This window comes from Lynx rufus, unplaced genomic scaffold, assembly GCF_022079265.1.
Source record: "Lynx rufus isolate CCGP_SWC_20201006 ecotype Redwood Valley unplaced genomic scaffold, mLynRuf1.p SCAF_1, whole genome shotgun sequence".
Lineage (NCBI taxonomy): Eukaryota > Metazoa > Chordata > Mammalia > Carnivora > Felidae > Lynx > Lynx rufus.
Genome location: NW_025814823.1, coordinates 51,464,282 through 51,484,861, shown reverse-complemented (window position 1 = coordinate 51,484,861; position 20,580 = coordinate 51,464,282). Strand labels below are relative to the sequence as shown.

At 37.7% G+C, this 20,580-nt stretch overlaps 1 protein-coding gene across 6 annotated transcripts in view; it reads left to right on the top strand.

The window, feature by feature from the left end:
• Nucleotides 1-20,580, top strand: part of MYCBP2 (MYC binding protein 2) — a 283,903-nt gene that overhangs the window by 114,091 nt on the left and 149,232 nt on the right. For all 6 annotated transcript variants that reach the window (XM_047080835.1, XM_047080826.1, XM_047080807.1 and 3 more), the window contains exons 23-26: nucleotides 378-531; nucleotides 13,766-13,938; nucleotides 14,886-15,011; nucleotides 15,098-15,225. In XM_047080835.1, the coding sequence (XP_046936791.1) occupies nucleotides 378-531; nucleotides 13,766-13,938; nucleotides 14,886-15,011; nucleotides 15,098-15,225 (581 nt within the window). The remainder of the gene's footprint in view (nucleotides 1-377; nucleotides 532-13,765; nucleotides 13,939-14,885; nucleotides 15,012-15,097; nucleotides 15,226-20,580) is intronic.

Sequence of the window (20,580 nt, the reverse complement as noted above, 5' to 3'; positions counted from 1 at the left end):
GGAAGGAGGAATTTTTGTATATTAGTTCTGGTTAGGTAAATGGTAGAAATTAATTTTTATGAAAGGTTATGTAAGTCAAACTTTGAAATTCCATCTGTAGGTATCAATCTATACTTGTGTCTGTGATACCATAAATAATTATATAATAGGGTAATATAGATTTTAAGAGCATGTGTTGTGGATTTAGACCACCTGAGGTTTTAGTCCTAATTCTATTACTTAAAAATGTTTAGTTAATCTATTTAAATCTCAGTTTTGTCTCATCTGTGAAATGGATGTAATAATAATACTTACCTTATAAGTAATACTTAATTTCTAAGCTGAGGGTATGTAAAAGGGTAATGCATTTTTAAGATGTATAAATATCTTTCCTCAAGGCTTGGTACCTGCTTCTATGTCAGAACCTCCTCCATTTAAATGTCTTCTGATCAATAAAGTGGATGGGAGTTGTAAAACTTTTAATGACTCTGAACAAGAGGATCTGCAAGGATTCGGTGTGTGTCTTGACCCTGTGTATGATGTCATTTGGAGGTAAGCTCTGTTTATAAAATAGAGTGGTGAATAAGTTTTGATCAAATTATACTTTTGTGGTGATGTAAAATTCATGTATAAGCAGACGTTACATACGTGAGTACTTTCCTATTTAACTGTGCTTCCTGGGACCTTTACAGTGTAGTGCAGTGATTAAGGCAGCCAGGCTGCCTCAGTTTATCCCACATCCACAATTTGCTTTCTGTGTCAACTTGGAATAGTTATCATGGCTCTATGTGCTTCACTTCTCTCATTTATAAATTTGGAATGATAATAGTACCTACCTCATAGATTGTTAGGAGGAGTGAAGAATTTAGAGCTGAGGCACATAGTAGGTGCTATAGAATTGTTTGCCACTGTCATTATATTAAGCACTTTTACTTTTAAGAATTCTGTTATTATTTTTGGTCTTTCAGCAATCATATCTAAACTGCGTAGAGCTCATTCTTTTTTCATAAATATTGAATTATTACCGACTATGTAGAAGAAACTGTGCCAAACATAGTACAGAATAATTAAGGTAAATAAACTCGCCCTTTATGAATGCACATAACAGAATCCCCAAATTGGTAGAGAAATGTCGAAATGTATAGGGCTACCAAACTCTGGAAACTGTAAAAATGTAGAGAATGGATACAGATACACTAGAGACTCAAGTTATATTGTATTTGTTTAAAATTTATTATGGTGCTTTATATACATAATGAGTAAAGAAAAGTGTTGTCCCTTTCAGCAACTCTAGGTTTGAATACTAGTAGGAGGTGTCCCCTGCATTACCAGAGTGACTTATCACAGGACTTACCTCCCCCGCCCCGCCCCAATCCCTTGCATTGTTTATTTGGCCAACATAAGTGGACAGGAATTAGATAAATTGAAAGGTTTAAGTAGCACCAGTAAGGAAAGGCAAAAGGCTTTTTCTGTCTTCCTTCCTCTGCACGTGCCTGCTTTCATTTCTATCAGCCAGCCACGTCTTAAGAGGCCATGCTATCGTTCCTAAGGCTGCATTCAGAGTGAAGTAATTATATTGCTTCCCAGGTTGCTGACCAGCATAACTGTCTTACTTGGACACTTTGTGAGAAGGTCTGGAAGCCAGAATTGAGTAGTGCTTTTCATTCTCCTTGGCAGCATTACATAGGATAGATTAGATAATGAGAGACTGCAGGTAAGTAGTCTTATAGTAAATCTTATGGAGACATGAAATACTAGGAATCAAAATTAGAGTGGTCATGTGGGATAGCATGGAGGGTATAGAAAGGCACATGGTGTAAAGATAGACTAGTCATTAGTTATTTACTGATTAGAAGTCCATACACAAGAGACTTAGTTACCAAAGAGCAAGCACTGGTTTGGACCTAGGGTGTTTTATTTTCTAGAATCTTTATAGAATATGTATAACTTTTATGTTTTATTTTTAAATGAAGTAAATTTGCATTAGCAAAATAAAAGTTGACAGGGTGGAATTTGTTTATGGATACATTCACTAAATTAGAAATGCATTCTCTACATTAGTTAATAGCAGAACTGGATTCTAATAGTATAACTAGAGCCATTTCCTAGAGTCTTAACAGAACTCAGAAGTGTGGTAGGCAGTTAGTTGAACCTTGCCTTTTTCACATATGGTGATAACATTGGGAGAGATGATCTCAAATGTCTCCACAGTCCTTGACCATTTACCTCTTTGTTCCAGAACAAAGATTGAGAGATGAAGAGCAGTCACTCCTCCAGTGTTTCACTAAAACAGCTGGAGGGTGTTTTCTTGTAATCAGAATTAGAGTTTTTATTATATTATCCTGACTTCTGGCTATTTTATGTCCTTTGTGTTTTTCACTAGGGTACTTGCATTTTACAGCTGTCATAGATACTGCAGATTCAGTATTAGCTTACTTTGACTTTCCTTCCATCCAGAATGCTTCTTTTTGTCGTCTTAACAGAGAATTTCTCCTATATAATTAGAAACTTAACACCTATAAAAAGCAGATGAATGTTAAGAATACCAATTTTATTTCCCACTTCAAAATATATACAATTAATACATGAATATGTGTTTTCATTTTTAAAAAAATTTTTTAACGTTTGTTCATTTATTTTTTTAATACGAAATTTATTGTCAAATTGGTTTCCATACAACACCCAGTGCTCATCCCAACAGGTGCCCTCAATGCCCATCACCCACTTTCCCCTCCCTCCCACCCCCCATCAACCCTCAGTTTATTCTCAGTTTTTAAGAGTCTCTTATGCTTTGCCTCCCTCCCTCTCTATTTTTTTCCCCTTCCCCTCCCCCATGGTGTTTTGTTAAGTTTCTCAAGATCTACGTAAGAGTGAAAACATATGGTATCTATCTTTCTCTGTATGACTTACTTCACTTAGTATAACACTCTCTAGTTCCATCCACGTTGCTACAAAAGGCCATATTTCATTCTTTCTCATTGCCAAGTAGTATTCCATTGTATATAAAAACCACACCTTCTTTATCCATTCATCAGTTGATGGACATTTAGGCTCTTTCCATAATTTGGCTATTGTTGAAACTGCTGCTATAAACATTGGGGTACAAGTGCCCCTATGCATCAGCACTCCTGTATCCCTTGGGTAAATTCCCAGCAGTGCTATTACTGGGTCATAGGGTAGATCTATTTTTAATTTTTTGAGGAACCTCCACACTGTTTTCCAGAGTGGGTGCACCAGTTTGCATTTCCACCAACAGTGCAAGAGGGTTCCCGTTTCTCCACGTCCTCGCCAACATCTAAACTCTCCTGATTTGTTAATTATAGCCACTCTGACTGGTGTGAGGTGCTATCTGAGTGTGGTTTTGATTTGTATTTCCCTGATGAGGAGTGACGTTGAGCATCTTTACATGCGCCTGTTGGCCATCCGGATGTCTTCTTTAGAGAAGTGTCTATTCGTGTTTTCTGCCCATTTCTTCACTGGATTATTAGTTTTTCGGGTGTGGAGTTTGGGGAGTTCTTTATAGATTTTGGATACTAGCCCTTTGTCCAATATGTCATTTTAAGATATCTTTTCCCATTCCGTTGGTTGCCTTTTAGTTTTGTTGATTGTTTCCTCTGCAGTGCAGAAGCTTTTTATCTTCATGAGGTCCTAATACTTCATTTTTGCTTTTAATTCCCTTGCCTTTCAGGATGTGTCAAGTACGAAATTGCTGTGGCTGAGGTCAGAGAGATTTTTTCCTGCTTTCTCCTCTAGTGTTTTTGATGGTTTCTTGTCTCAAATTCAGGTCCTTTATCCATTTTGAGTTTATTTTTGTGAATGGTGTAAGTAAGTGGTCTGGTTTCATTCTTCTGCATGTTGCTGTCCAGCTCTCCCAGCACCATTTGTTAAAGAGACTGTTTTCCATTGGATATTCTTTCCTGCTGTGTCAAAGATTAGTTGGCCATACTTTTGTGGGTCCAATTCTGGAGTCTCTATTCAATTCCACTGGTCTTTGTGTCTGTCTTTGTGCCAATACCATGCTGTCTTGATGATTACAGCTTTGTAGTAGAGGCTAAAGTCTGGGATTGTGACGCCTCCTGCTTTGGTCTTCTTCTTCAAAATTATTTCGGCTATTCAGGATCTTTTGTGGTTCCATATAAATTTTAGGATTGCTTGTTCTAGCTTCAAGAAGAATGCTGGTGCAATTTTGATTGGGATTGCATTGAATGTGTAGATAGCTTTGGGTAGAATTGACATTTTAACAATATTTATTCTTCCAACCCATGAGCACGGAATGTTTTTCCATTTCTTTATATCTTCTTCAATTTCCTTCATAAGCTTTCTATACTTTTCAGCATACGGATCTTTTACATTTTTGGTTAGGTTTATTCCTAGGTATTTTATGATTCTTGGTGCAGTTGTGAGTGGGATCAGTTTCTTTGTCTTTCTGTTCCTTCATTATTAGTGTACAAGAATGCAGCTGATTTCTGTAAATTAATTCTGTATCCTGCGACTTTGCTGAATTCATGTATCAGTTCTAGCAGACTTTTGGTGGAGTCTGTCTGGTTTTCCATATATAATATCATGTCATCTGCAAAAAGTGAAAGCTTGACTTCGTCTTTGCCAATTTTGATGCCTTTGATTTCCTTTGGTTGCCTGATTGCTGATGCTAGAACTTCCAACACTATGTTAGCAAACAGCAGTGAGAGAGGACATCCCTGTCATGTTCCTGATCTCAGGAGGAAAGCTCTCAGTTTTTCCCCATTGAGGATGATATTAGCTGTGGGCTTTTCATAAATGGCTTTTATGATGGTTAAGTATGTTCCTTCTATCCCGACTTTCTCGAGGGTTTTTATTAAGAAAGGATGCTGAATTTTGTCAAATGCTTTTTCTGCATCGATTGACAGGATCATATGGTTCTTTTCTTTTCTTTTATTAATGTGATGTATCACATTGATTGATTTGCGAATGTTGAACCAGCCTTGCAGCCCAGGAATGAATCCCACTTGATCATGGTGAATAATTTTTTTTATATGATGTTGAATTCGATTTGCTAGTATCTTGTTGAGGATTTTTGCGTCCGTATTCATCAGGGATATTGCCCTGTAGTTCTCTTTTTTTGCTGGGTCTCTGTCTGGTTTGGGAATCAAAGTAATGCTGGCTTCATAAAATGAGTCTGGAAGTTTTCCTTCCCTTTCTATTTTTTGGAACAGCTTGAGAATGATAGGTATTATCTCTGCTTTAAATGTCCGGTAGAATTCCCCAGGGAACCCATCTGGTCCTGGACTCTTATTTGTTGGGAGATTTTTGATAACTGATTCAATTTCTTTGCTGGTAATGGGTCTGTTCAAGTTTTCTATTTCTTTCCATTTGAGTTTCGGAATTGTATGGGTGCTTAGGTATTTGAACATTTCTTCTAGGCTGTCCAGTTTGTTGGCATATAATTTTTCATAGTATTCCCTGATTATTGCTTGTATTTCTGAGGGATTGATTGTAATAATTGCATTTTCATTCATGATTTTATCTATTTGGGTCATCTCCCTTTTCTTTTTGAGAAGCTTGGCTACATGTTTATCAATTTTGTTTATTTTTTCAAAAAACCAATCTTAGTTTCATTGATCTGCTCTACAGTTTTTTTAGATTCTGTATTATTTCTGCTCTGATCTTTATTATTTCTCTTCTTCTGCTGGGTTTGGGATGTCTTTGCTGTTCTGCTCTATTTCCTTTAGGTGTGCTGTTAGATTTTGTATTTGGGATTTTTCTTGTTTCTTGAGATAGGCCTGGATTGCAATGTATTTTCCTCTCAGGACTGCCTTTGCTACATCCCAAAGCGTTTGGATTGTTGTATTTTCATCTTCATTTGTTTGCATATATTTTTAAATGTCATCTCTAATTGCCTGGTTGACCCCCTTCATTCTTTAGTGGGGTGTTCTTTAACCTCCATGCTTTTGGAGGTTTTCCAGGCTTTTTCCTGTGGTTGATTTCAAGTTTCATAGTATTGTGGTCTGCAAGTGTGCATGGTATGATCTCAGTTCTTTTATGCTTATGAAGGGCTATTTTGTGACCCAGTATGTGATCTCTCTTGGAGAATGTTCCATGGCACTGGAGAAGAAAATATATTCTGTTGCTTGGGATGCAGAATTCTAAATATATCTGCCAAGTGCATCTGATCCAATGTATCATTCAGGGCCCTTGTTTCTTTATTGATCCTGTGTCTAGATGATCTATCCATTGTTGTAAGTGGAGTATTAAAGTCCCCTGCAATACCACATTCTTATCAACATGGTTGCTTATGTTTGTGATTGTTTTATATATTTGGGGGCTCCCGTATTTGGTGCATAGACATTTATAATTGTTAGCTCTTCCTGATGGATAGACCCTGTAATTATTATATAATGCCCCTCTTCATCTCTTGTTACCACCTTTAATTTAAAGTCTAGTTTGTCTGATGTAAGTATGGCTACTCAGCTTTCTTCTGACTTGCAGTAGCATGATAGATAGTTCTCCATCCCCTCACTTTCAATCTGAAGTTGTCCTCAAGTGTAAAATGAGTCTCTTGTAGACAGCAAATAGATGGGTCTTATTTTCTTATCCATTCTGATACCATTTGTCTTTTGGTTGGAGCATTTAGTCCATTTACATTCATTGTTGTTATTGAAAGATATGGGTTTAGAGTCATTGTGATGTCCGTAGGTTTCATGCTTGTAGTGATATCTCTGGTACTTTGTGGTCCTTACAACATTTCACTCACAGAATCCCCCTTAGGATCTCTTGTAGGGCTGGTTTAGTGGTGATGAATTCCTTCAGTTTTTGTGTGTTTGGGAAAACCTTTATCTCTCCTTCTAATCTGAATGACAGACCTGCTGGATAAAGGATTCTCAGCTGCATATTTTTTCTGTTCATCACATTGAAGATTTCTTGCCATTCCTCTCTGGCCTACCAAGTTTCAGTAGATAGGTCTGCTACTACCCTTATGTGTCTAGCTTTGTAAGTTAGGGCCTGTTTATCCCTAACTGCTTTCAGAATTCTCTCTTTATCCTTGTATTTTGCCAGTTTCACTATGATGTGTCATGCAGAAGTTTGATTCAAGTTACAGCTGAAGGTAGTTCTCTGTGCCTCTTTGATTTTAATGCCTGTTTCCTTCCCCATATCGGGGAAGTCTCAGCTATGATTTGTTCAAGTACACCTTCAGCCCCTCTCTCTTTCTCTTCCTCTTCTAGAATTTCTATGATACAGATATTGTTCCATTTGATTGCATCACTTAGTTCTCTAATTCTCCCCTCATACTCCTGGATTTTTTTTATCTCTCTTTTTGTCAGCTTCCTCATTTTCCATAATTTTGTCTTCTAATTCACCTATTCTCTCCTCTGCCTCTTCAATCCGTGCTATGGCCGCCTCCATTTTATTTTGCACCTCATTTATAGCATTTTTTAGTTCCTCATGACTGCTTTTAGTCCCTTGATCTCTGTAGCAATAGATTCTCTGCTGTCCTGTATGCTTTTTTCAAGCCCAGTGATTAATTTTATGACTATTATTCTAAATTCTTGTTCCATTATATTGCTTAAATCGGTTTTGGTCAATTCGTTAGCTGTCGCTACTTCCTGGAGTCTCTTTTGAGGAGAATTCTTCCGTTTCGTCATTTTGGATAGTCCCTGGAGTGGCACAGAACTGCAGGGCACTTCCCCTGTGCTGTCTGGAGTAACTTGTGTTGGTGCGCGGGGCTGCAGTCAGACTAGATGTCTGTCCCCAGCCCACCACTGGGGCCACAGTCAGACTGGTATGTACCTTATCTTGCCCTCTTCCAGGGACAGGACTCACTGTGGAGTGGTGTGGCCTCTGTCTGGGCTGCTTACACACTGCCAGGTTTGTAGTGCTGCTGAGATGGGATCTGGCCAAGGGCATATTAGATGGGGTGGATCTGCAAGGTACACAGGGGCAGGAGGGGCAGGCTTAGCTTGCTTTGCAGTAGGTGGTCCCCTGCGGGAGGGGCACTGCAGCACCTGGAGGGAGGCAGGCCCCTTGGAGGGATGGATCCGCAGAAGCACAACATTGGGCGTTTGCATGGTGCAAGCCTTTATTCATTTGTTGAGAGAGAGAGAGACAGAGAGAGAGAGAGAGAGAGACACACACACACACACACACACACACACACACACACACACAGTGTGAGTAGGGGAGGGGCAGAGAGAGAGGGAGACACAGACTCTGACGCAGGCTCCAGGCTCTGAGCTGTCAGCACAGAGCCCGATGTGGGGCTTGAACTCACAGGTGAGATCATGACCTGAGTCGAAGTCGGAAGCTCAACCCACTGAGCTACCCCGGAGCCCCAGTTTGACACCTTTTTAAATGCATGTATTTTTAAAATACAGATAAGAATATATTCATTTTTAAAGTTAGGTTTTTTGCTAAACAACAATTTCTAGGTCTTTCCGAGTCACTACTCTAAGAACTGCTTTTTTATTAAAACTGTATAGAATCCTGTAGTCTGGATATACCAAAATATACTGATCTTTTTCCCTATTAATGAACAAAATTTTTAGATTATTTTTTAATGTTTCAGTATTATCTATAATGCCCCAGTGAACACACAAACACACACATGTATATACGCACAGAGTTTTATACTCATGGGAGTGTATTGCTATGAGGTGGCTTTCAAGAAGTGGAATTGCTGAGTCAGAAGATAGTCAGAATTGTCATATATACCTGCCCTTTTCTCCCTTAATACTCTCTTCACCAACCGCATGTGAGAGTCCGTATTTTCCCATACTATCTGCATCACTATACAGTTATTATCATTTAATAATATTAAATACTAATATTAATACTGTATGCTAATACTGCACTATTATTTTCAATTTTTGCTATTTTAATTTTATACTGTTAATATTTAAATACATACTATATGATATGAGATAGACAATGTCCTTGCTCTTAGGGAGGTCATCTTTTTTTTTTTTAACAGAGATAAAGACTGTACAAAATGATTATCTAATATACTTTACAGAGCTTGCTCAGCATTATTAAGGAAAAAGAGGGCGCTATGATTCAGGTTAACAGCAGTGACCTATATTCCATTCAGTGGAGATAGTATAAGTTAAGACCTTAAAATATAAAAAGAACCAGGCATTTGAAGAGTTAGGAAAAGTTTTCTGAGCAGGGAGAGCTTAGTAGACCCAAATGCTTTGGTACCAGCAAGAGCTTGGCTGTGTTTTAGGAACTTGAAAAAAGCCAGTGTGGTTAAAACATAGTGAGTGAGTGGCACAAAATGAATTCAAAGGAGTAGGCAGGGCTAGGACATGCAGGACTTTGTAGGGTAGATCAAGAAATTTGAGTTTTCTTCCAATAGGAAGTTTTTGTAGGATGTTGAGTTGGGAAGCAACACTAAGAGATTATACTTACTGTGTGGAAAATAGATGGGAAGGAGGCAGGCACAGATACAGGAGGTTACTGCAGTAGTGCAAGGGAGAGAGGATGGCATGAAACTTAGGGTTGTGGTGGGGAAGATGGGAGGAGAAGGCAGTAGCACATAGTTTGGAATAGAGCCAATAGAACTTGGTTGATTTGGGGGTGGGGTTGTGGGGGGGGGAGTGGTGGGGGTGGGGGCAGTGGCCATTTAAGGAAAGAAAGTGTTCAAGGATGATTCCCAAAGTTCTGATTTTGGCATTTGAATAGACATTAACTGAGCCAGGAGAGGCAGAGAAAGGAACAGATTTTGTCAAGATTTCTGTTTTTGACATGTTAAGTAGGCAGTTAGAGAAGTGAGCCAGGCACAAAGGACTGGTTTGGACTGGGAATGTAAATTCCAGAATTTTTAGTTTATAGGTATATCTAAAGGGGTGTTTTTGAACGAGAGCACCTAGGCAGAGAATGTAGGTTGAGGAGAGTCCTAAACTTAAAACATTTTAAGTTAGGGGAGAGAGGAACTAGTCAGGCGACTAGAAAGAGCAGCCAGTGAACTATTAGAAAAAGCCAAAAGGGTGTGCTGACATGGAAGTGAGAAGGGGATGGATCATAAAGAGGAGCATTTAATGATGTTGAATATGCTGAGGGCTTCACTAAGTAGATAACAAAAAATTCCATTAGGTTTAGCTACTTAGAAGTTATTTACAACTTTGAGAATAATTTCATGCAAGTGTTAGATGTGCAAACTAGATTGGTATGGTTTGAAGAGTGGGGATTTCCACTTTTGGCAATTTGATGAACTAAAAAAAAAATAAGTTTAAATTAAAAAAAATTTTTTTATGTTTATTTATTTCTGAGACAGAGAGAGACAGAGCATGGGTCGGGGAGGGGCAGAGAGAGAGGGAAACACAGAATCAGAAGCAGGCTCCAGGCTCTGAGCTGTCAGCACAGAGCCCGATGTGGGGCTCGAACTCACAAACCGTGAGATCATGACCCGAGCTGAAGTCAGTTGCTCAACTGACTGAGCCACCCAGGCACCCCAAGTTTAAATTTTATACATTGCTTGGCACTCAGCTAAGATATCACTAATATAGTGCCCCTCTCTTCCACCCCTACCTCAAAGAAAGAAAACCAGCATAAAAATAAAAATCATACCTCATGAGGTGACCCTTGAGAAGTAAGCAGTCAGCACTATAAACACAGGATTTTGCTGAGGGCAACTGCTGATAAGCAGTGCTGCAGTTTGGAAAACAAACATTGTGCCAGCTACAAGGTGAGGGAGATGGGAACTGAAAATTCTGTTAAGCATCTGGCCTTAGAATGATGCTGAAGTGGGATCAAATAGGTAATACCCCTCTGTCTCCAGCACAAGGCCAGTGTAAATCCTCCATGCTTTGGTACCAGCATGGTACCATAGGTTTTAATGAATTAACATTCCATCAAGTATGAGCACCAAGTCAAAGATTGCTTAACATACAAGTAATATCACTTTTAACGAAATTCAGCAAGAGGCAAGCAATGAGATCTTGGAATTATCAGAAATAATATAAAGTATATATGAAATGTTTAAAAAATAAAAGATGGAATTGAACAACAAAAGAAAACTCGTAAGACTCAAGATGATGAAGCATATTTGAAAAACAACCAACCAAAACTTTTATAAATGAAGAATAGTTTTTTACACAAATGCATGAGTAGATCAGATTTGAACAAATGAAAGGGAATTACACAAAATGCCACAGAGACAAGAATATAAAAAAAGTGGGAGCGCCTGGGTGATTCAGTCAGTTAAGCATCTGACTTCAGCTCAGGTCATGATCTTGCAGTCCGTGAGTTCAAGTCCCATATTGGGCTCTGTGCTGACAGCTGGCATTCTGTCTCTCTCTCTCTCCCTCTCAAAAATAGACAGACATTAAAAAAAATTTTTTTTAATAAAAAATGTGAAAGAGATTTGGAGAATATAATGATAAGATCTAGTACACATCCAAGAAGAAAATATTAGAAATTAGAGAAAATAAAGGAGAAAGACATTTGAAGAGATAATGCCTAATAATTTTCTAGAACCAAAAAAAGGTTTAAATTTGCAGATATCTGGGACGCCTGAGTGGCTCAGTTGGTTAAGCGTCCAACTCTTGGTTTCAGCTCAGGTCCTGATCTCACAGTTCATGAGTTAAAGCCCAGCATCTGGCTCTGTGCTGACAACATGCAGCCTGCTTGGGATTTCTCTCTCCCTCATTGTCTCCCCCTCCCCAACTCATGCTGTCTCTGTCTCTCTCAAAATAAATAAATAAAACTTAAAAAATAAAAAAATAAATAAATTCACAGATATTAGAAATTGTGTTTCCATTATCTACAATCAAGAGAAATTGTAGTGAAATTATAGAACACTAAGACTAAGATAAAAATCTTAAAAGCAACTAGAGAAATAATCACACACACACACAAACTAATTAATAGATTAAATTAAAACTTAATAGTACAATTATATTAATGCTACTAATTATAGCAGGTACTTTCATAGAATTTGTTCTGTGCCAAGTATTATTTTTAAGTTTAAGATAAAGATTTTTTAATAATTATTTTTAATTATGGTAAAAAACAAAATTTAACCATTTCTAGTTGTACAATTCAGCAGTGTTAGGTATATTCACATTGCTCTACAGTAGATCTCCAGAATGTTTTTATCTTGCAAAACTGAAACTCTGTACCCAAAGAACGGTTCCCTATTACTCTGTCCCTCTAGCCTGTAGCAGCCACCATTCTACTTTCAGTGAATTTGACCAGTTTTGATATATAAGTGGAATCATACAGTATTTGTCTTTTTTGTGACTAGCTTATTTCTAGCATCATGTTTTCAAGATTCATTCGCATTATAGCCTGTGACAGAATTGTTTAAGGCTGGAATAACATTCCATTGTATGTTTCTACCACATTTTATTTATCCACTATCCATCCATGGATGCTTCAGTTGCTTGCACCTTTTGGCTCTTGTGGATAATACTGCTATGATTGTGAGTGTGTAAATATCTCTTCAGGATTGTCCTTTGTATTTAGTAAATTTGGATCATCAAGCACCATTGATTGACAAAACCATCCTTAATAAATGAATATGATTGTTAGCTGTATCTGACATAAATCAGATTTTCAAAAGAACCTGGGTATTCTGTATAGGAATACCAGTTGTGGAAAAAATGAGAATTTTGTTCTTCCTTCCCATTTACTCTTGTATTAATGCTTTAGGGAAACTTATAAAATTATCCACAGCAGCATTTTTTTGTAATGGAAAAATTGAGTGGTTTTCATTTTTTTTTGCCATCATTAGTAGAATGGACAAATAGCTGTAATATAGTCACATGAGCTATTAATACTCTATAACAATGAGAATGAATGAGCTTGCAGTTATACACCATTGTATAAATACATTGTAAGCATATTCTCTTGTTTGAAGAAAGCAAGCCACAGAAAAACACATAAAGTGTGTATCCTGTTCATAAACAATTCAAAACATGAAACTTAAATAATACACAATTTTGATATAACGTATGAAAAATCATAAACGTAAGAAGAGAATGATAAACTTTTAAACTTCAAAGTAATTGCTACCTTTGAAAGAAAAGGAAAGAAATTAAGTAGGGAGGGAGATCCAGGGCACTTAAAAGGTAGTAGTAATGTTCTTTTTACTGGTGCACATTATGGCATTATTCTTCATACCTTATCTTGAAAATATTTTGTTACTATTCTTTTGTATGTACTCTGTAGTTGATTAAAACAACTTTTCCAAAAAGAATTCATAGCAAAAAATTGGCAAAGAAATGGAGGCAGCTTTTTGAGAATTTTTTTATGGGAGAGATAAGAGAAATGAGATAATGGTGGGGGGTATTGTGGGTCCCTTATGGTTTACTGTTTATTAGTAAGGTTGAACACCTCCTTACACTTTATTTGTGTTTCATTTGTGGAAACAGCATTCCAAGTCTTTTGTCCACTTTTGATATTAGATTGATACCTCTTTTTGTCTTGCAGGAGCTCTTATACATTGTGAATACTGTTCTTTTGTCGCATGTGTGTTTCACATATTTTCTTACAACTTGCCCTTTGTCTTTAGACTTCATCTGTAGACTTTTTGTTGTACGAAGCTTTATATATGTGTGCACCATGTGTACTATTGCTCCTGTACTCATAAAAAAAAATCATAGCCCGTGTTACTGTTTCATTCAAATTATTCCACTTATAGTGACATAAATCATTTTATTTATATACTTAGCTCAGATAGAGAAAATAATGAGCTACATTTTATCCTCTTTAAGCTGACTGTATGTAATCCCTTTGTATCATCAATTCTACTTTAGAAAAAATTTTTTAATGAAACTGTATGTTGAAGTGCTATAATTATTCTTTCTTGAAGGTTTCGACCAAATACCAGAGAGCTGTGGTGTTACAATGCAGTGGTTGCTGATGCCAGACTTCCCTCTGCAGCAGACATGCAGTCCAGATGTAGTATTCTAAGTCCTGAACTTGCCTTACCAACAGGATCAAGGGCTCTCACCACCCGATCTCATGCAGCTTTGCACATTCTAGGTAGGGTTGCTCTTTGATGACCAGTTAATTTTCATTCATGCAGTGTGCTGAGAATTTTTTTTTTGAGAATATTTAGATTTGTATGTCATTTTTTCATGTGTGTTAAACAACAAAATACTAGGTGCAATGTAAGTTAAACCCCCTAGCTTTAAGAGGTTTGTTTATCCAACAAAGAACAATACATCAGATTTGAACCAACATAGTTTGTGTATGTCCAAGTATAAAGCATCTCTGAAGATAATTTTCCTAATAGGTATTTTTTTAAATAATACCTTTGTTTAGGTTAAATATATTAACTTTAGAGATACAGATAGAATATTCAAATATATAATTATAATATTTAATTTATATACATTATTTTAAATGACATCCTATAAAATACATATTCATATAATTATAAATTTTATACATATTCTTTTTTTTACATAACACAGTTTCTCTTTACTTCTATTTAATTAATTTGAAATACAGCATTTTTTCAGTTTATATAGATATTCTGTTGGTGGAAATTTTGTACCAATCCACATAACTACTTACTTTGTTGTTTTTTAAAAAGATCCTTAAAAAGACTTATTTATGTTTATCTAAACCTAGCAGTTGTGAAGTCATATTCCTAAGTATAATTACTAGAGCATACATATAATTCCTTGCTTCTTTTTTCTCAAATTTCAGCTGGTAAATCATTATAAACATCCAAAACTAAAGATGCAGTTTTTTGCAAAACATTGACGTATAGAATGTGTTTAAATATGACAATTACCTAAGCAGTGGAGAATTCTTATTGGTTATAGGTGTTCTCTCATGAAACATTGTTTAAATTTTGGAATACATTTATTGAGCACACTCAGAGTTAACTATTTTAATTTATTCCCTACATCATCTCCTGTCATCAATATAATAGGAAATTTTAATTTCAAGGAGTTGAATTTTTGTTTGTTTGTTTTTAGGTTGCCTTGATACCTTAGCAGCTATGCAGGATTTAAAAATGGGTGTTGCAAGTACAGAGGAGGAGACTCAAGCAGTAATGAAGGTTTATTCCAAAGAAGATTATAGTGTAGTGAACAGGTTTGAAAGTATGTATATTTATCTTTAGGAAATATTGTTTTATAAGTGAAATATAAATATCTTAAAACATAAATTATTTATTTATGTCCTTTAGGTCATGGAGGGGGCTGGGGTTACTCTGCCCATTCAGTAGAAGCTATACGTTTTAGTGCTGACACTGATATTTTACTTGGTGGCCTTGGTCTGTTTGGAGGTAGAGGAGAATATACTGCGAAAATTAAGGTAAGCAGTTTTTTGACACTGTTGCCCTTTTTTGAAGATGTTGGTTTTGACTTAGCTTATTATTTTATATATATAATATATATAAAAAAGGACTCGAGGAAACATTGCTAAAATCTAATATAATAATAATAAATCATTGACTCATCAGAAAAGCAAAAGTCAAGAAGTGAGGAAATGATGGAAAATGATTTTATAATAATTTTAGGCTGAAAAAGACTATAATAGTCAATCTCAATCCTTTGTGCTGAACTTCCTAGTGGTCTAGGAACAGCAGTACCTTTTGATACGCCTCTATTTTTGTAGCCACTTTAATAATGAGGGCACAGGTGTTTTGATTCAGGGACATTTTGATGTAGCCTTAAAAGTCATTAGGGGGTCTGGGTGGCTCAATAGGTTAAGCATCCACCTCTTGATGTCGGCTCAGGTCATGATCTCCTGGTTTGTGAGATCAAGCCCCGCAATGGGCTCCATACTGACTGTGGAAACTGCTTAGGATTCTTTCTCTCCCTCTCTCTGCCCCTCCCCCCGCTCATGTGTATGCTCACTCTCTCAAATAAAGAAACTTTTTAAAAAGTTAGCATTTTTGATGCCAAATACTATGTAAACAGACATGATCACCCTAAGAGTGGGGACCAGGAATGAAGTGAGAGATGGAATATGGGGTATGGAATTCATCAGGTAGATAACCTAAAAATAATCAAATGTCCTAAGTTTACTTTACCTGTTGATCTCAGAAAAGACCTGCAATTATTGCAAGCAAAGGATGTGCTCATTCTTTGAAAATTCACTAACAGCTTGAATGTTCTACTTCTCAAATTAATCTGATTTTGCCTTTTTTTTCCCCATGTTTATTTATTTTTTTGAGAGAGTGACAGAGTGCGAGCAGGGGAAGGAGCAGAGAGAGAGGGAGACACAGAATCTGAAGCAGGCTCCAGGCTGCCCGACACGGGGCTAGAACTCACAGACTGGGAGATCATGACCTGAACCTAAATTGGCTGCTTAACCAACTGAGCCACCCAGGTGCCCCAATCTGACTTTGCCTTTAAAGTAAAACTATAGTTACTGCCTTAATTTCAATAGCAGGCTTCATTAAAAATTCTCAATTAAATGCCATCTGTTCAGGAGATAAATTCTTAGTTCTCTCAATAATATCTAAAAATTGGAATGCCTGCGTAGCTCAGTCAGTTAAGTTAAGCAGCCAACTTCGGCTCAGGTCATGATCTCACAGTTCGTGAGTTCAAGCCCCGCATCAGGCTCTGTGCTAACAGCTCAGAGCCTGGAGCCTGCTTCAGATTCTGTGTCTCCCTCTGCCCCTCCCCTGCTCATACTCTTGTCTTTCTCTGTCTCAAAAAACGAGTAAACATTAAAAAAAATTGTTTTAGTATCTAAAAATTATATTGTCAAAACTCCCTTAAAATGATGGTTTTTGAGGACACTTCCCATAGAGACCCACCCAGAGCTGACAGACTTAAATTTTGCTTATTTCTGGCTATGATTGTAATACATGTGGTAAAGAAACACAGGTAATATAGAGATTAAGGAAGTAAGAATTAGAAGTCCCTAGGGATAGGGATGGAGTAATGATTAAGGATACCTATGGCATAGATAGATAGATAGATACACACATACATACATACATTCATACATATATACAAAGGAAGGGGAGAGGGAGGGGAGGGGAAGAAGGAAGGGAGGAAGAAGGGGAGGAAGGACAGTAGTTTTAGTTTTTGGCTTATTTCAGAGCAATTTCTTTGAAAGGGTTATTTTAAGATGTCTTGGTTCAAAGTTAAGATTGAGAAGCAAACTCAGTGAATTACATAATGCTAGTTGGCACTGTCTAGTAAGTTTATCAAGAAGATTTTTTTTTCTGGCCCTGAAAAGTTTTTTGTTTTGTTTTGATGATATTGAACACCATACTGACCCCTGTCTCCAGTAGTTGTGGTACAGAAGTATATAGGCCTTCCATAATCCTGTCTTTATAGTGGATGTAATTTTTTTTTTCTAAGTCTCAAATCCTCCCTTATTCCTCCAGTACACTGGATGTGAACTTGCCTTTGTAATTCAGTTATTAGTGAGTAAACTAAGGTTTTCCAACGGAAGTCTTTTTTTATTCCTCCACTCACCTCTCCAAGGTATACATTTTTTTTTTCTAGCAGTAAGCCTCTTTATTTTTTTGTTTTGTTTTGTTTTGTTTTCATATCTCTGGTTGTTTCTTCTGTCTTTTTTGTAGGTTTGTCCTCTTCTACCTGGACACTAAATGTTGGATTTCTTCTAAGCCCAGCCCTAGGGCCCTATTTCTACACTTTATATTTTCTCCTAGACATTCTCTTCTAAGCCTGAAGTTTAAATAGCTGTCAGCATACCATGATGTCCAAATTTAGATCTCCAGCTCAGACTTCTTCTTTGACCCATTTCCATGTAAGTGCTTTAAAGGCATGACAGTTGTTAGTCTTTATATCTCAACTGAATTCATGCTCTTTCCCCAGGACCTGGCTTTCTTCCAGTAGTCCCTTTCTTAAATCGTACCTTCCACAATATGCTTGTTACCCTAAGTCAGAAACCTAGACATCTTTCTTGTTGGATCCTCCTTTACCTCCTTCCTGCTGCTAGAAGAGTCTTCCACCACTAACTACTCTGGGCAAAGGTACTTGTCTTGGACTAGCCACCTAGCTGGACTCTGTACATATTCTTACTGACATGCTTTGTGTTTCCATTCTTTCTCTTCCCTTTCCTTCTTGAATCCACTCTAATCACGTTTTTGCCCCACCCACTCCACCAAAACTGCTCTTGTCAAGGATGTGAGTGGCTTCTGATTGCTAAAGCCAGTGGTCAATTCTCACTCCTCATCTTCCTTAACCAGTGGACATAATTTAATCCAATTAAACCCTTCTTTAAAATACTGTCTTCACTTGGCTCCTAAAGCCCCACACTTGATTTTTGTCCCGTCTCACTGACTGTTCTTCTGAGTCCCAGCCTGGTTACTCATCATCTTCCTGACCTCTGAGTGTTGGAGTGCCAGAACTCAGTCTTGGACACTTTTTAAAGTCTGTTCATCCCTAAAATGATCCAGGCTTATGGCTTTTTAAGTATTTTTCCTCTGATTACTTTCAATTTATTAACCTCCAAAGTCATAGATACAGCTCCTACTTCACATCTCCAGTTGGATAGCTGATAGGCGTTTCGGATATAACATATTCAACACTAGGCTTCTGGTGATCTCTCTAATAAACTTGTTGTTCTGATGTTTTCCCCATCCCAATTAACTGACTTAGGATAGAGCTAACTTTATTCCTCTACCTGCTGGGGCCAGAAATCTTGGAATCATCCTTGCCTTCTCTTTCACACCCCACATCCCCTTCGGCAGCAAACACTGTTGGCTGAACTTTGAAAATAAAGCCAGGATTTAACCACTTCTAAAAACTGTTGCTAATACCAAATCAGTCCAAACCATAGCCATTCTCACCTAGATTATTACAGTAGCCTCCCAACTTGTATCCTGCTTCTGTCCTTGCTCCCTTTATTCTGCTCTCAGTACAGCAGTGATTTTCTTAAAATGTCCACCAGAGTATGCTACTCCTTCTGTTGGGATTCCTGCAGTGTCTTCTAGGATTAGATTAAAAGCTACAGGCCTTAGGAGGGCCCACAAAGCACCATAGAACTGCCTGCCATTATCACTCTGACCTTATATTATACTAGCTGTCTCGCTCTAATCCAGCCACAGTGGCCTGCTGTTGTTCCTCAGACGTGCCAGGTATAGTGAAACCTCAGGACTTTTACACTGGCTACTTCTGCTGACTGCAACTCTTTAGTACCTCCGTGGATCACTTCCTCATTGTATTCAGGTCTTGATTCTCTGGTGAGCCTATTTAAAACAATCCTCTCCCGGGGCCCCTGGGTGGCTCAGTCGGTTAAGCGCCCGACTTCAGCTCAGGTCACGATCTCGCGGTCCGTGAGTTCGAGCCCCACGCTGGGCTCTGGGCTGATGGCTCAGAGCCTGGAGCTTGCTTCCGATTCTGTGTCTCCCTCTCTCTCTGCCCCTCCCCCGTTCATGCTGTGTCTCTCTCTGTCTCAAAAATAAATAAACGTTAAAAAAAATTTTTTTAAACAATCCTCTCCCTTACCACAAATTTAACTCCCAATTACCCCATTTTTTTATTTGCATTGTTTTCACCTGTGTGGCCTTGGCCGTTCTTAGGACACTACACAGTATGTGTTGAGAAATATTTGTCGAACATAAGGGGGAAATCATTAAGGACCTTTTTTTAATTTTTTTTTTAATTTTTTTTTTTCAACGTTTATTTATTTTTGGGACAGAGAGAGACAGAGCAAGAACGGGGGAGGGGCAGAGAGAGAGGGAGACACAGAATCCGAAACAGGCTCCAGGCTCTGAGCCATCAGCCCAGAGCCCGACGCGGGGCTCGAACTCACGGACCGCGAGATCGTGACCTGGCTGAAGTCGGACACTTAACCGACTGCGCCACCCAGGCGCCCCAAGGACCTTTATGTTATGCTACATACAAAGCAGGGAATGAGAAACCACTGAAAAATTATAGATTACAGAAATATTCTAATCAAATATTCATTTTACAGAGTACTAAGGATCATTAAAAAAAAACCAGAATGCTTGTGGTTTATGGAACCCTTGTGGAAATGGGCCAGAGCAAGGAGAGAATGGAGATAAGAAGACTGATGAGTTCTAGCTAGTAACAGTGAGCATGCGTGAACTGACAAGCTATGGTACCAGCAATAGAATAGATGTAGTGATGGCAGAAAGATACGGGAAAAAGGATTATTCCAGATTTTTTATCTGAGTGAGTAGGTGAGTGATAATCAGAACGGGGAAGGCAGGGGAGAAGGGGAGTGACTCATTTTAGAACTAGTGAGGTCCAGCTGTAGGAGAGGAATGCAGTGGCTGTTGAGAACAAGATCTGAACTGGAGAAAGATTTTCAAATTATTAGCATATAATTGATAAAATGAGACATCTAGCATAGTAATTATCCAGTAAGTTTTAATGCTCCCGTCTCTTCCTCCTTAGTGTTTTTGTAGTTTACCTGCTATATAATTCTCCAGAGAAATGAGGGTTTTTTTTTATATGTGTTGGTCCATTTTTGAAGAAAAAAGATCTCTTCCTAATAATTCTCCTTTATTTTCACTTAATTTCATAACTTTTCATCTTTGATATCTTCTCTCTTATCCTTTCCTCAGACTTTCTGGTCCTCCTCCCCTTGTTTTATACCCATTTTATTTCATTCTCTTCATCTCTCCTATTCCTGTGCCATATTACTTTGAACTATTTTAAGGATCCTTATCTTCTATTATTCCTCTCTCTCTCCATAGCTAAAATTTTTCTAGCC